This window comes from Brassica rapa, chromosome A08, assembly GCF_000309985.2.
Source record: "Brassica rapa cultivar Chiifu-401-42 chromosome A08, CAAS_Brap_v3.01, whole genome shotgun sequence".
NCBI lineage: Eukaryota > Viridiplantae > Streptophyta > Magnoliopsida > Brassicales > Brassicaceae > Brassica > Brassica rapa.
The window spans coordinates 18,374,557-18,386,013 of NC_024802.2; the positions used below are offsets into that span (position 1 = coordinate 18,374,557).

General features: G+C 36.0%; 2 protein-coding genes across 5 annotated transcripts; both read left to right on the forward strand.

Annotated features, from left to right (window-relative positions):
• Positions 1-1,210: 1,210 nt before the first annotated feature.
• LOC103835457 (aluminum-activated malate transporter 4) lies at positions 1,211-5,021 on the forward strand. 2 transcript variants are annotated; one of them, XM_033276602.1, is made up of 8 exons: positions 1,211-1,267; positions 2,008-2,021; positions 2,211-2,591; positions 3,145-3,282; positions 3,355-3,624; positions 3,688-3,824; positions 3,914-4,060; positions 4,150-5,021. In XM_033276602.1, exons 3-8 carry the CDS (start codon positions 2,222-2,224, stop codon positions 4,822-4,824), a joined length of 1,737 nt encoding a protein of 578 aa, XP_033132493.1. In that variant the 5' UTR covers positions 1,211-1,267; positions 2,008-2,021; positions 2,211-2,221; the 3' UTR covers positions 4,825-5,021. The 2 variants fall into 2 exon arrangements, with proteins under 2 accessions (XP_033132493.1, XP_033132492.1); XM_033276601.1 differs by lacking the exon at positions 1,211-1,267 and having other exon boundaries at positions 1,681-2,021.
• Positions 5,022-7,133: 2,112 nt separating this feature from the next.
• On the forward strand, positions 7,134-10,548 carry LOC103835458 (serine/threonine-protein phosphatase 2A 65 kDa regulatory subunit A alpha isoform). Of its 3 annotated transcripts, none has more exons than XM_009111635.3 (13): positions 7,134-7,267; positions 7,465-7,867; positions 7,949-8,195; positions 8,339-8,451; positions 8,550-8,629; positions 8,722-8,863; positions 8,954-9,034; positions 9,184-9,288; positions 9,374-9,556; positions 9,660-9,752; positions 9,825-9,964; positions 10,058-10,124; positions 10,227-10,407. In XM_009111635.3, the coding sequence occupies exons 2-13, from the start codon at positions 7,475-7,477 to the stop codon at positions 10,347-10,349; spliced, it is 1,767 nt and encodes a 588-aa protein (XP_009109883.2). In that variant the 5' UTR covers positions 7,134-7,267; positions 7,465-7,474; the 3' UTR covers positions 10,350-10,407. The 3 variants fall into 3 exon arrangements, with proteins under 3 accessions (XP_009109883.2, XP_009109885.2, XP_033132494.1); XM_009111637.3 differs by having other exon boundaries at positions 7,173-7,361; XM_033276603.1 differs by lacking the exon at positions 7,134-7,267 and having other exon boundaries at positions 7,475-7,867; positions 10,227-10,548.
• The last annotated feature ends 909 nt before the right edge of the window (positions 10,549-11,457 follow it).

The following is an 11,457-nucleotide window of genomic DNA, read 5'->3' on the forward strand; positions in this document are numbered from 1 at the left end:
TTGAGGATGGTCCAAATCAAAATCCTAACTCACCTTAAAATGCGGAAGTTTCCTTGATCTAGTGGGTTAGACCAAAAATTCATTAATGATTTTACACCAAAAAGTTTGAGTTTCGATTCCTAAAAATATGAATTATGCAAAATATTAAAAAAAATATTTATAAGAAATCTTTAGCATGGCGAAAGAAAAACCGTCAGAAAAAGATTTCATAAGACAGTTCAAAGTGATGCAGTTAGACGTAAATTCTCTCATAAGAAAAATATAATTTCGGCTATAGTATCATCTATGTAATTTTTTTTATATTTTAGCATAATTAACGAATGTTTAAAAAACTTACCTTAAAATTACACGTACGGTTTGGTTTGGACGCAACCTACCATTTTTTTTGTTACAAATGTAAATTTCATTACTAGGTATATTGTAGCCTAAGAGCAAAGTGAAGAATCTGCTGAATTTTTAATTTTTACTTTTTTCATCCAACAATTTTGATAAATAATTGAGTGATTTAGGGCTGATAGTTCATTGATTAATTAAAACTTTCTTCTGGTGAAGTTATGTCTTTGTAACTGGTTTCGAATCTCCACTATAAAGAAATGATTTAGGTCGTTAAAGTTATTATCAAAATGTTAATTTCCAGAAAAAGAAATACACTATGGTCAAAGGTCTGAAACATATTTAAAATTTTATTACATACAATGCATTTTAAAATTTTATTTAGTTATATAATAAAAATGCTATTTGCTTAGTTATAAAATATTACATAGTTTATGAATTAAACATATTTTAATGATGATTGATAATTTGTTTAAATGAAAGCATTTCAAAATAACTGGTTAATCTACCAATTTAATATAATTTTGTCCTATTTAATTCATAAATCACCTTTATTTTAATATAATATAGATTAGAATATAGATTATAATGATTAAATTTATAAAAATAGCATATAATTTTTATTTTCTTTTTTGCTTTGTGATAAAAATTTAATTAAAATAAATTAGAGTAATTATTATATTAATAATTTTGAAATTAATAAATGAAATTTTATAAATAAATATTTAAAAAGTTTGGTAGGGTTTTGTTAGATTTTTTCTCAACAGATTTTGTTATTAATAAAAAGAAAATTAAAATTTAGAGTTATTAATTAAATGGACTTGTTATAAATTGTCAACAATAGATAAAAATAAGACTCTAAATTAATATACAGAACATCTCCAAAAAAACACTCTATTTGAAATTTCTAAAACTCTATATTTGAAGTTTAAAGGTATTGTTCTCCAAAACCAAACCTTCAAAATTAACTTCAAAACTATTTGTATTTTATACTATGATCATTATATTTGTCATAATTAATTTAAATTCATAAAACTTTTACTAGCATGTAGTGTATTCTAAAGTAAAAATGACTCTTTTTATTTTTAATTTATAGATTACAAGCTAAAAATTATTGGATACGGGTGATATTAATACTTGTAGATACAATATATATATAAAATAAAGTAAAAGAGAAAAAAATATTGCTAAAAGAATTAAATTCTATCGATAATATTAATTGTGATGTGTAATTGTAAGGATTAAAATGCAAACAAAAAAATGAAACTTCAAATTTGAGGTTTTGAATAGTAAAACTTCAAATATAGAGTTTCACTTTTCAATATTTCAAATTTGAAGTTTTGAAGTTTCTTTTTTAAGAGAAAAAATTTTATATTTAAAGTTATAGAATGTCTTTTGGAAATGTTATTAGATATGGGGCGTTGGACCAACCAGCGGCCAACAATATTTTCTTTTAACAATAAACAACTAATAATTAAATTATACACAATACATTTCGGAATTTGGACCACACTTTTTTTTTTGCTAAACTTTTTTTTTAAATGATGATAATATTTTTTTAAGAAAAACATGACGCATGCAATGCAATATTCAAACTGAAAGTAATGCACGTAATAGCAGTTTATATTTTTATATTTGTGAAATGAGAAAAGAAAAACTGGACTTGCATCACAGGAGCCATAGCACCAGTCAAATAAAATATTCTATATCAGATCAGAATCAACGTGAACGATCAATCATTCGTGTGTGCGTGTATTTGCTTATATACAAAAAGAACTCAAATCGTTTAATAATTATTTTATATGAGGACAGTAATCACTCTGCATCTTTGTGATCTGCGAAGAAGAAGAAGAAGAAGAAGAAGAAGAAGAAGAGAGATCAATTCAAAATGGCTAGCAACTCGGAGCTGTTCGGAGACCAAAACAGAGAACCCTTTCTCCCTCGTAAACCCTGCTCAGATTTCGGCGGCGGCTTCAACGACTCCAGCCTCTTCCTCGATGATCGCCGATCAAAGTTCCGGTGTTTCCGCTTCTTCTCCGACGGGATCGTCGCCTCCTGGATGGCGCTTTACGACGTCGCCGCTAAATTGTACGAGATGGGTCGGTCCGATCGCCGGAAAGTTTACTTCGCCGTCAAGATGGGGATGGCTCTCGCGCTATGTTCCTTCGTTATTTACCTTAAAGAGCCGCTCGCTGACGCTAGCAAGTACGCCGTGTGGGCTATACTTACTGTCGTCGTCGTCTTCGAGTATAGCATAGGTACTGATTGATTGGCTTTGATGTTCGATTGAATCTTCGTAAAGTTTTGATTTTTATTATGTTTAGAGCATTCAAAATCTCATTTTGGTCTGTTCTGGTTAATGGGTTTCGGGTGATTAGTGTTCTATTCACATAAAGTCTGCTGCTTTGCTTGATCTCTCTCTCTCAGGGATCTCTGATCTTGTCTTCTGTCTTATGCTCTGTTTTACTCTGTTTTACTCTGTTTTGAATTTTTATTCTGTTTAGAACATTCAAAATCTCATTTTGATCTGTTCTGGTTAATGGGTTTGGGGTGATTAGTGTTCTATTCACATAAAGTCTGCTGCTTTGCTTGATCTTTCTCTATCAGAGATCTCTGGTCTTGTCTTCTGTTTAACTCTGTTTTGAATTTTTATTCTGTTTAGAGCATTCAAAATCTCATTTGGATCTGTTCTGGTTAATGGGTTTTGGATGATTAGAGTTCTATTCACATCAAGTCTGCTGCTTTGCTTGATCTCTGATCTGATCTTGTCTTCTGGCTTATATACTCGGTTTTTACTCTGTTTTTTTGAAGGAGCAACGTTGGTGAAAGGGTTCAATAGAGCTATAGGTACATTCTCTGCTGGAGGACTAGCTCTTGGGATAGCGAGACTCTCTGTCTTAGCCGGAGACTTCGAGGAAGAAGTCATTATCATCAGCATCTTCCTTGCAGGTTTGTACCATTTCTCTCAATCCATGTTATAGTTTGACTTTTTTTTATGGATTAGTAACGCTTTTCCATCAGGTTTCTGTGCGAGTTATCTAAAACTCTACCCGGCGATGAAGTCGTACGAATACGCATTCAGAGTGTTTCTGTTGACGTTCTGCATCGTTCTTGTGTCTGGAAACAACACCAGAGAGTTTTTCAGCACTGCTTATTACAGGTTCTTGCTGATTCTCATTGGTGCAAGTATCTGTTTGGGTGTGAACATATTCATACTCCCGATTTGGGCTGGAGAAGACCTCCATAAGCTAGTGGTTAAGAATTTCAAAAGCGTGGCCAATTCCCTCGAAGGTAGGTAGATACATTTAATGGCTGTGTCTCTTGTTTTTTGGCTGATTTTGTTTTAACTTTCAGGATGTGTTAATGGGTACTTGCAATGTGTTGAATACGAGAGGATACCTTCTAAGATTCTCACGTACCAAGCTTCGGATGACCCTTTATACAGTGGATACAGGTCCGTTGTCCAATCTACCAGCCAAGAAGATTCTCTGGTGTGTGTTTTTCCGTAGAGTGACTTTGTTAGATAACTTAAAAAGAACATAGATTATTAAAAAAAATACTTTTTATTTTATTTTTGCAGCTTGATTTTGCAGTATGGGAGCCTCCACATGGACCTTACAGAACTTTCCATCATCCCTGGGCAATCTATGTCAAACTTAGTGGTGCCGTAAGGCATTGCGCTTTCATGGTCATGGCAATGCATGGCTGCATCCTTTCAGAAATTCAGGTAAACTTTATTCAACTCTACCATGTGACTATCCTCAAGACCCTTTTTTTTTTTTCTATTTTGATATTAATGGGTGTGTGGTTTTGCAGGCAGCACCAGAGAAAAGACAAGCTTTTCGTCAGGAGCTTCAAAGAGTTGGAAACGAAGGAGCCAAAGTCTTGAGGCTGTTTGGAGAAAAAGTGGAGAAAATGGAGAAGCTAACCCCAGGAAACATTCTGAAAGAAGTTCAACGAGCAGCAGAGGAACTGCAGATGAAGATAGACAGTAACTCCTTCCTTCTCGTCAACTCGGAAAGCTGGGCTGCTATGAAAGAGAAAGCTGATGCTGAACAAGCTGAACAAAACTATCACGAAGCCAAAGACGACGAGACCAAAGTGATCCAATCTCTCAGCCAGATTTGGGACACTAACCACAACCATCATCATCATCAGAGTCCACATACTGGTAATGATTCTCAGCTTTGGATGTCAACGGAGAGTATGATGTTTAGGAACCGAGAACACTGGCCGAGCTTCTCATTCATAGGCGGGTCTATGATCAATGAGATAGAATCCAAAGTGTATGAGAGCGCAAGTTCCTTGTCGCTAGCCACATTTGCGTCTCTTCTTATCGAGTTTGTTGCAAGGCTCCAGAATGTTGTTAATGCATTTGAGGAGCTTAGCACTAAAGCCGATTTCAAAGAGCCAGTTAGTGAGACAGAGAAGAACATAGTTAAAGCTGGATTTTGGACAAGACTAATGAGCTGCTTCAGCTCCGGGGATTAGCTGAAGCACTTTGTAGTTTAACCGATGAGGTGCATAGTTTTGATTTGTATAGACGATTAATGTATTTCTTTTGTTGTTCTCTTGAAATAAGTTGCTAATTCCATTTTCGGAAAGTTATACAAGTCTACTCGAAGTACAAATTTCAAGTTGTCTGATGCTTGTCTGTTGAAATACAGATTTCACTTTCAATTTGATTATTTAGTGTAAGCTGTGTGCAATCATATGTTAGATTTTTTTTGTTTCTTGTCTCAAAAGAATTGATTAAAGCTATTGTGTCCCTTAAAAACAAATGAGTTACATATGGACAATGTATACAAAGATGATGATCATCAACTGCATTTCCAACATGATCCAAAGCTTTTTGTCAACCACCAACCATTGGATTGGCTTAAAGACAATTTGATGCCAAATTTTTCAGTTTAACCGGGAGTTTCTACTGGGCTAACAATTCAGTACTTCTTAGCAGCAATAAAGTTTTTTTTTTTTGGTTATTGAAATATCTTTGAAAGATTTAAGCTTCAATTATTTATTGTTTTGAGGTGTTAATGATAATGAAACAAAGTTGAAACCAAAGAAGATGGAAATTTAAAATATTTATGAACTTTTCTCATGGTTTTGGTGTGTTTATCACAATTTAAACATATGCATGGATAAATACAATTAAAAAGAAAATTAATAGCTAATTCTGAATGGTCATACTCCAGGTTATTTTGCAGCGGAAATATGAATAAACCAAATCGAGATTTCTAGCATTTCACAACTAACAGTTCGTGACTCCGGCAACCCTTAACCAACTCACGTCATTATATCACATTATATAATGAAGACTAAGACTTAATTACGTGGACTATGGAATTATTAGCAAAGCCCATTAGCCATAATACATAATCTCTTCTAAAGAGTATATTATTACTTTCACGCAATTGTCCATATATACACATTTATATTTATATCACATATAATATAATGTATGTTTTTCACAAACCAATATATATATTATTAATCCAATTTGTTTAGGTGTATGACCCATAGGATCATATAATATTAGTAATGAATTCTCAATTCATATATTATAAGCGGTTTCTAGCAAACATAATATTATATGATTATCAAACCTCGACACTACAAGAGTGAGTCCAATTGATTTGAGGACATTCCCAAGAGCTACTTCATGCTAATACTCCTTTAATGCTCGGTAAAGCTCTTATTCTGTCAATATTTCATGTTACCAGTGTTACGGCATATAACATGGATGATAACATAGCCCACGTAGCTATGACAAGAGAGAAAATGCTTCATCTTACTAGTCACTTCATTTGAGTTTTCCGTTTTGATCATATTGCTTTCCAAATCTCAAACCAATAGTTTTTCGAGTTGAAATTGAAGATGAAAATAAAAAAATAACGTATTTATAATAATAAAACCATTTTTGCTTTGTTTATTACCTCATAAGAAGGTATATAAGACAAAATACACTAAGAAAATGCACTATCAATGCTCCAGTTGGATCATTTCATTTAGTGTAAGCTATGTTCAATCATATGTTAGGTAATTGTCTTAAAATAATTGATTTAAAGCTCTTGGAATCCCTTAGAAATATGCGTTACTTATGGGCAATGTAACAATGATAGGATCGACAACATATTCTCAAAGCACAAACCCTCTCTAAATAAGAAGTTTCAATTTACTTCATATTTTTCAAATCAGTTATAATGGAAGGAGATTTTCAACAACTTGTAGATCCATTATAAAGAAAAATAAAGTACATAGCAGTGGTGAATCTGGAATTTTATACAACATTCGATTAATCAATTTTTTCAGATATCTGAGTGATGCACATAGGAATAGAAGAAAATCAAGTTGCATACATTGTAGTTTGCATTAGGACAATATCAATATAATCAGTTTTTCTTACCAATTATTTTCCTTTATATCCATTATTTACTCTTAACAGTCTCTTCCAGCTTTTTGGATTTAATAAATCAGATGTTAAGACAGAAAAATTGTGGAAGCTTTGTTAATATGGCTCATTAATGATTTTTACATTAATATCTGAATTTTGAATTTCCGAAAAATATATTTACAGATTAATGTAGAAAGAAAAGCTTACATTTAAAAAAAAAATAGTGTCACTGAAAATCTCGTATGTGAATTTTTACATTTCATAATGGTGTAAATAACATACATCGATTCGCATTAGTCATGCATATCCAGAGAATCATTAGTTGTTATTATAAAACTATTTTATAAGAAACTCGTAATAGAATGAAAAGTGTCAAAAGGAGCATAAGTAAAGTCCAATAAGCTACATATTGGCCCAGTAAGACCTTCCCTTATTATGCGTTTATTAATTTTGCCTTATTTGTTTTTTGTCGTTTTCTCGCTCCTTCTCCCTCCCTTGTCGGAATCTGAAAGCACTTCTCTCTGAGACGGCTCTGAATCGGTAAGAAGATAATCCATTTTCTTCTCAATCCATCATAAAAAGATCTCATCTTTACGTCTCCATTTTTCCGATTCACATTCCCTTTCATCTTGTGGTACCGTCTCGAGATCCGTGATTGATTTTCTTCTTGCTTCGAGATCCAAAGTCTCTCTCTTTTAACCTGATTCCTCTCTCTCTAATAACCCATTTCATTGCAGTGAGATAAGGATGGCTATGGTGGATGAGCCCTTGTATCCCATTGCTCTTCTCATTGACGAGCTTAAGAACGATGACATCCAGCTTCGTTTGAACTCTATCCGTCGGCTATCTACGATTGCTCGTGCTCTTGGAGAGGAGCGTACGAGGAAAGAGCTGATTCCCTTTTTGAGTGAGAACAGTGATGATGACGATGAGGTGCTCCTCGCAATGGCTGAGGAGTTGGGAGTTTTTATTCCCTTCGTTGGTGGGATTGAGCATGCTCATATGATTCTCCCTCCTCTTGAATCTCTGTGTACCGTTGAGGAGACCACTGTGAGAGAGAAAGCTGTGGACTCGCTTTGTAAGATTGGTTCTCAGATGAAGGAGAGTGACCTCGTCGACTCCTTTGTCCCTCTTGTCAAGGTAACGGCATTTATACTTCTCAAGTTTTTTTTTGAGTCGAGGGTTGATTTTTTTTTTGGTTATGTTGTTTGGTATATGTAGAGGCTTGCGGCTGGTGAGTGGTTTGCAGCGAGAGTTTCCGCATGTGGTTTGTTTCATGTTGCGTACCAAGGTTGTACTGATGTGCTGAAGACTGAGTTACGGTCTAGTTATGGTCAGTTGTGCCAAGATGATATGCCTATGGTGCGAAGAGCTGCTGCGTCTAACCTGGGGAAGTTTGCTACTACTCTGGAGTCTGCCTTTTTGAATGCTGAGATCATGACTATGTTCGATGGTCTTACTAAAGATGGTACTTACACTGCTTGAATTATATATACATATCTGAGTTACCATGCTCATCACTTACTTTGTATAGATCCTGACAGCCTGGTAAATAGAATCACATTTAAATTAATATGCAAGAGTTGTTTTAAATTTTAACCTTCATTTCAGATCAAGATTCTGTTAGACTGCTGGCTGTGGAAGGCTGTGCAGCTCTTGGAAAGTTGTTGGAGCCTCAGGATTGTGTTGCACGCATTTTGCCTGTTATTGTTAACTTCTCTCAGGTGAATTGAGCTTTGGTTTTGCATTTGTGGCGTTTTCGGTTGATTAGTTTGTGGTCTTGATAGTTTTTGATGCAAAATGATTTGTTTTCTGAGAGCAGGATAAATCTTGGAGGGTGCGCTACATGGTTGCTAATCAGCTATACGAGCTTTGTGAGGCAGTGGGTCCTGATTGCACGAAGTATGTGCCTTGCTACACTGCTCTGATAGCTTCATGTTTGTACACGTATCCTTATTGTTTTTGACACGAGGTTTATGCTGCTATATCTGTAGGACGGATTTGGTTCCTGCATATGTGAGATTGCTACGGGACAATGAGGCTGAAGTGCGAATAGCAGCGGCGGGGAAAGTGACCAAGTTCTGTCAGCTTCTGAATCCAGAGCTTTCCATTCAGCACATCCTTCCTTGTGTAAAGGTACATTCTCTATGCTGATGAATTTCATACAAAGCGGGTTGCTTGATGCCTCATGTCTCGTAATATTCTGATCCGAACTCATGCCTGCAGGAATTATCAACTGATTCTTCTCAACATGTCCGCTCTGCTCTAGCTTCAGTAATAATGGGGATGGCTCCTATCCTTGGGAAGGTATGACTAATGATAGCCAACATTTTTCCCATTTTGTGACTACTTTCTGTGATTTAATCTGCCCTTATGGTTTTCATCAACTAAACCATGTGTTATGACCCGGTTAGACCTTATCAATAGTTATTAACATACTAAAATCTTCAATACAGGACTCAACCATCGAGCATCTTCTACCAATTTTTCTTTCCCTTTTGAAAGATGAATTTCCTGATGTACGCCTCAACATCATAAGCAAACTAGACCAAGTCAACCAGGTCTGCTCTCTGCTGCGTATCCTAAGTTTAGCTACTTACATTGCTTCTTTGTGTTCAACTGGTAACTGAATCTCTTTTACGTCAGGTTATTGGAATTGATCTGCTGTCACAATCCTTGTTACCGGCGATCGTAGAGCTTGCTGAGGATCGGCACTGGAGAGTCAGGCTTGCTATAATTGAGTATGTTCCTCTGTTGGCTAGCCAGTTAGGTATAGGGTTCTTTGATGACAAACTCGGAGCCCTTTGCATGCAATGGATGCAAGACAAGGTTTATCCTTAATCCTTGATTTGGGATCTTTGATTATAGCATCAATTCTCATCCATTTGTGTACTCTGGATATTGATCTTGTTCTCCTCCTCTACTTCTTCAGGTCTACTCTATCCGTGAAGCTGCAGCAAACAACCTAAAGCGCCTTGCAGAGGAGTTTGGTTCTGAATGGGCAATGCAGCACATAGTTCCCCAGGTTGTATTCTTTATCTATGACTCTGATAATCGCTAAATCTGCCCTCCGTACTGACCTGTTTCATGTAAACAGGTGTTGGACATGGTCAACAATCCGCACTACCTACACAGGATGATGGCTCTACGTGCAATATCTCTCATGGCTCCTGTGATGGGATCAGAAATCACGTGCTCTAAGTTTCTTCCTGTGGTTGTTGAGGCAGCAAAAGACAGGTAAACTCAATAGATAAAGACTTTTAGGCAAACTCCTTGAAGAACACATCTTGGTTTCTTAACGTCTTGTTGCAACATATCTAATCTGTGCAGAGTTCCAAACATCAAGTTCAATGTTGCTAAACTTCTGCAATCCCTCATCCCCATAGTCGACCAATCCGTAAGATGAGAGACTAAACATAACTCAATTATATTCAAAACGTAGTGGAGGTTGTTGAACTTGAATATGTTTTTTTGCTGTGTGTTGGGAAATTTGTTGCAGGTGGTGGACAAAACAATCCGTCAGTGTTTGGTGGACCTGAGCGAGGATCCTGATGTTGATGTTCGCTATTTTGCAAACCAAGCGCTTCGTTCCATTGACGCTGCAGCAGTGGCGCAATCCTGAATGTTTCAAATGTTTTTACCGATATATAATCTTCAATCCTGAATATTTCTTCGTCAAGTTTCTCATTATGTGTTCTCTTCTTTGATTGTTTGTCTGAAACGCCATTTTGGTTTGATGGTTATGAACTGCATTTGTTATATTTTAGTAAATTTGTATTCATTTGTTACATTTCATTTCGTTCAAAGCGGTGTTTACAATATTCCATCTTCACCAATGCCAAAAGATCTTGAAACTAGAGTTACAAAGTAAAGTCCCCAACTTAAAATACCAGTCTGTTCATCTTGCATCTAGTATTTCCACCGCTTTTGATGTTTACTTGATATTGTTGGAGTGCAGAGGGCTGAAGAACACACAGTATAGTAGTTTATGGCTGATTGGTCTTCCGGCCGGTTCTGTTTTTTTTCTCCACTTACATGACTCCGAACTTTCTTCTCTTCCACTAATTTGTTTTCTACTTTTTTTTTTGGTCAACAGCTTTTCATTCAAACTATTAAAAGCTTACATATTGTTTTGCAACATAAGAGAAGCGAGAGCATTTTTTGCAAGGTTATCAGCTACAGCCTACAAGGTTTGCTGAACGTGGAATTAAAACAAAAGATAGAGATGTGAAGAGAGGAATGAGGTGACTAATATCGCATAGAAGTCCCGCTATCTCGTTCAACACTGACCCTGATCGCAGGGCAGAAATGAGGACGATTGAGTCCAATAGAATCCAGAGCCTTGAAAACCCCTCTTTTGATGCTTCCTGCATCGCCTTCCGGATGGTTAGAGCCTCCGCTGTTAGAGCTGATCTGACAAAGCTGCGTGGCTCCGCGCCTTGGATCTCCAAATGGGTCTTCTTATCCTGTATAAACCAACCAAAACCAGCACATTTAGTCTCAGCATTCCAAGCCCCATCCACCGAACATGTCGGAACCTCAGTCACAATCTTTTCTACATTGCTTCGCAAAGGGATTTCAAATGTTTCTGGTTTTGTCTTAGCAGATTTCCATTCTTTGGCATCTCGAACTGCTTTGGAGAGAGTCTCCTCCGCTGTGTACAGCTTATCCTCAAACAGGCTCTTGTTCCTTGCTGTCCAAAGGTTCCAAATGATCCAAGGGGACAGGGG

Coding starts and splice junctions, on each gene's coding strand:
- LOC103835457 (XM_033276601.1), top strand. CDS start 1,910: ATGCAATGCAATATTCAAACTGAAAGTAATGCACGTAATAGCAGTTTA. Junction 3,625..3,687: donor CGTGGCCAATTCCCTCGAAG/GTAGGTAGATAC, acceptor TTTAACTTTCAG/GATGTGTTAATGGGTACTTG. Junction 3,825..3,913: donor CCAGCCAAGAAGATTCTCTG/GTGTGTGTTTTT, acceptor TTATTTTTGCAG/CTTGATTTTGCAGTATGGGA.
- LOC103835458 (XM_009111635.3), top strand. CDS start 7,475: ATGGCTATGGTGGATGAGCCCTTGTATCCCATTGCTCTTCTCATTGAC. Junction 8,452..8,549: donor TTATTGTTAACTTCTCTCAG/GTGAATTGAGCT, acceptor TTCTGAGAGCAG/GATAAATCTTGGAGGGTGCG. Junction 8,864..8,953: donor ACATCCTTCCTTGTGTAAAG/GTACATTCTCTA, acceptor TCATGCCTGCAG/GAATTATCAACTGATTCTTC.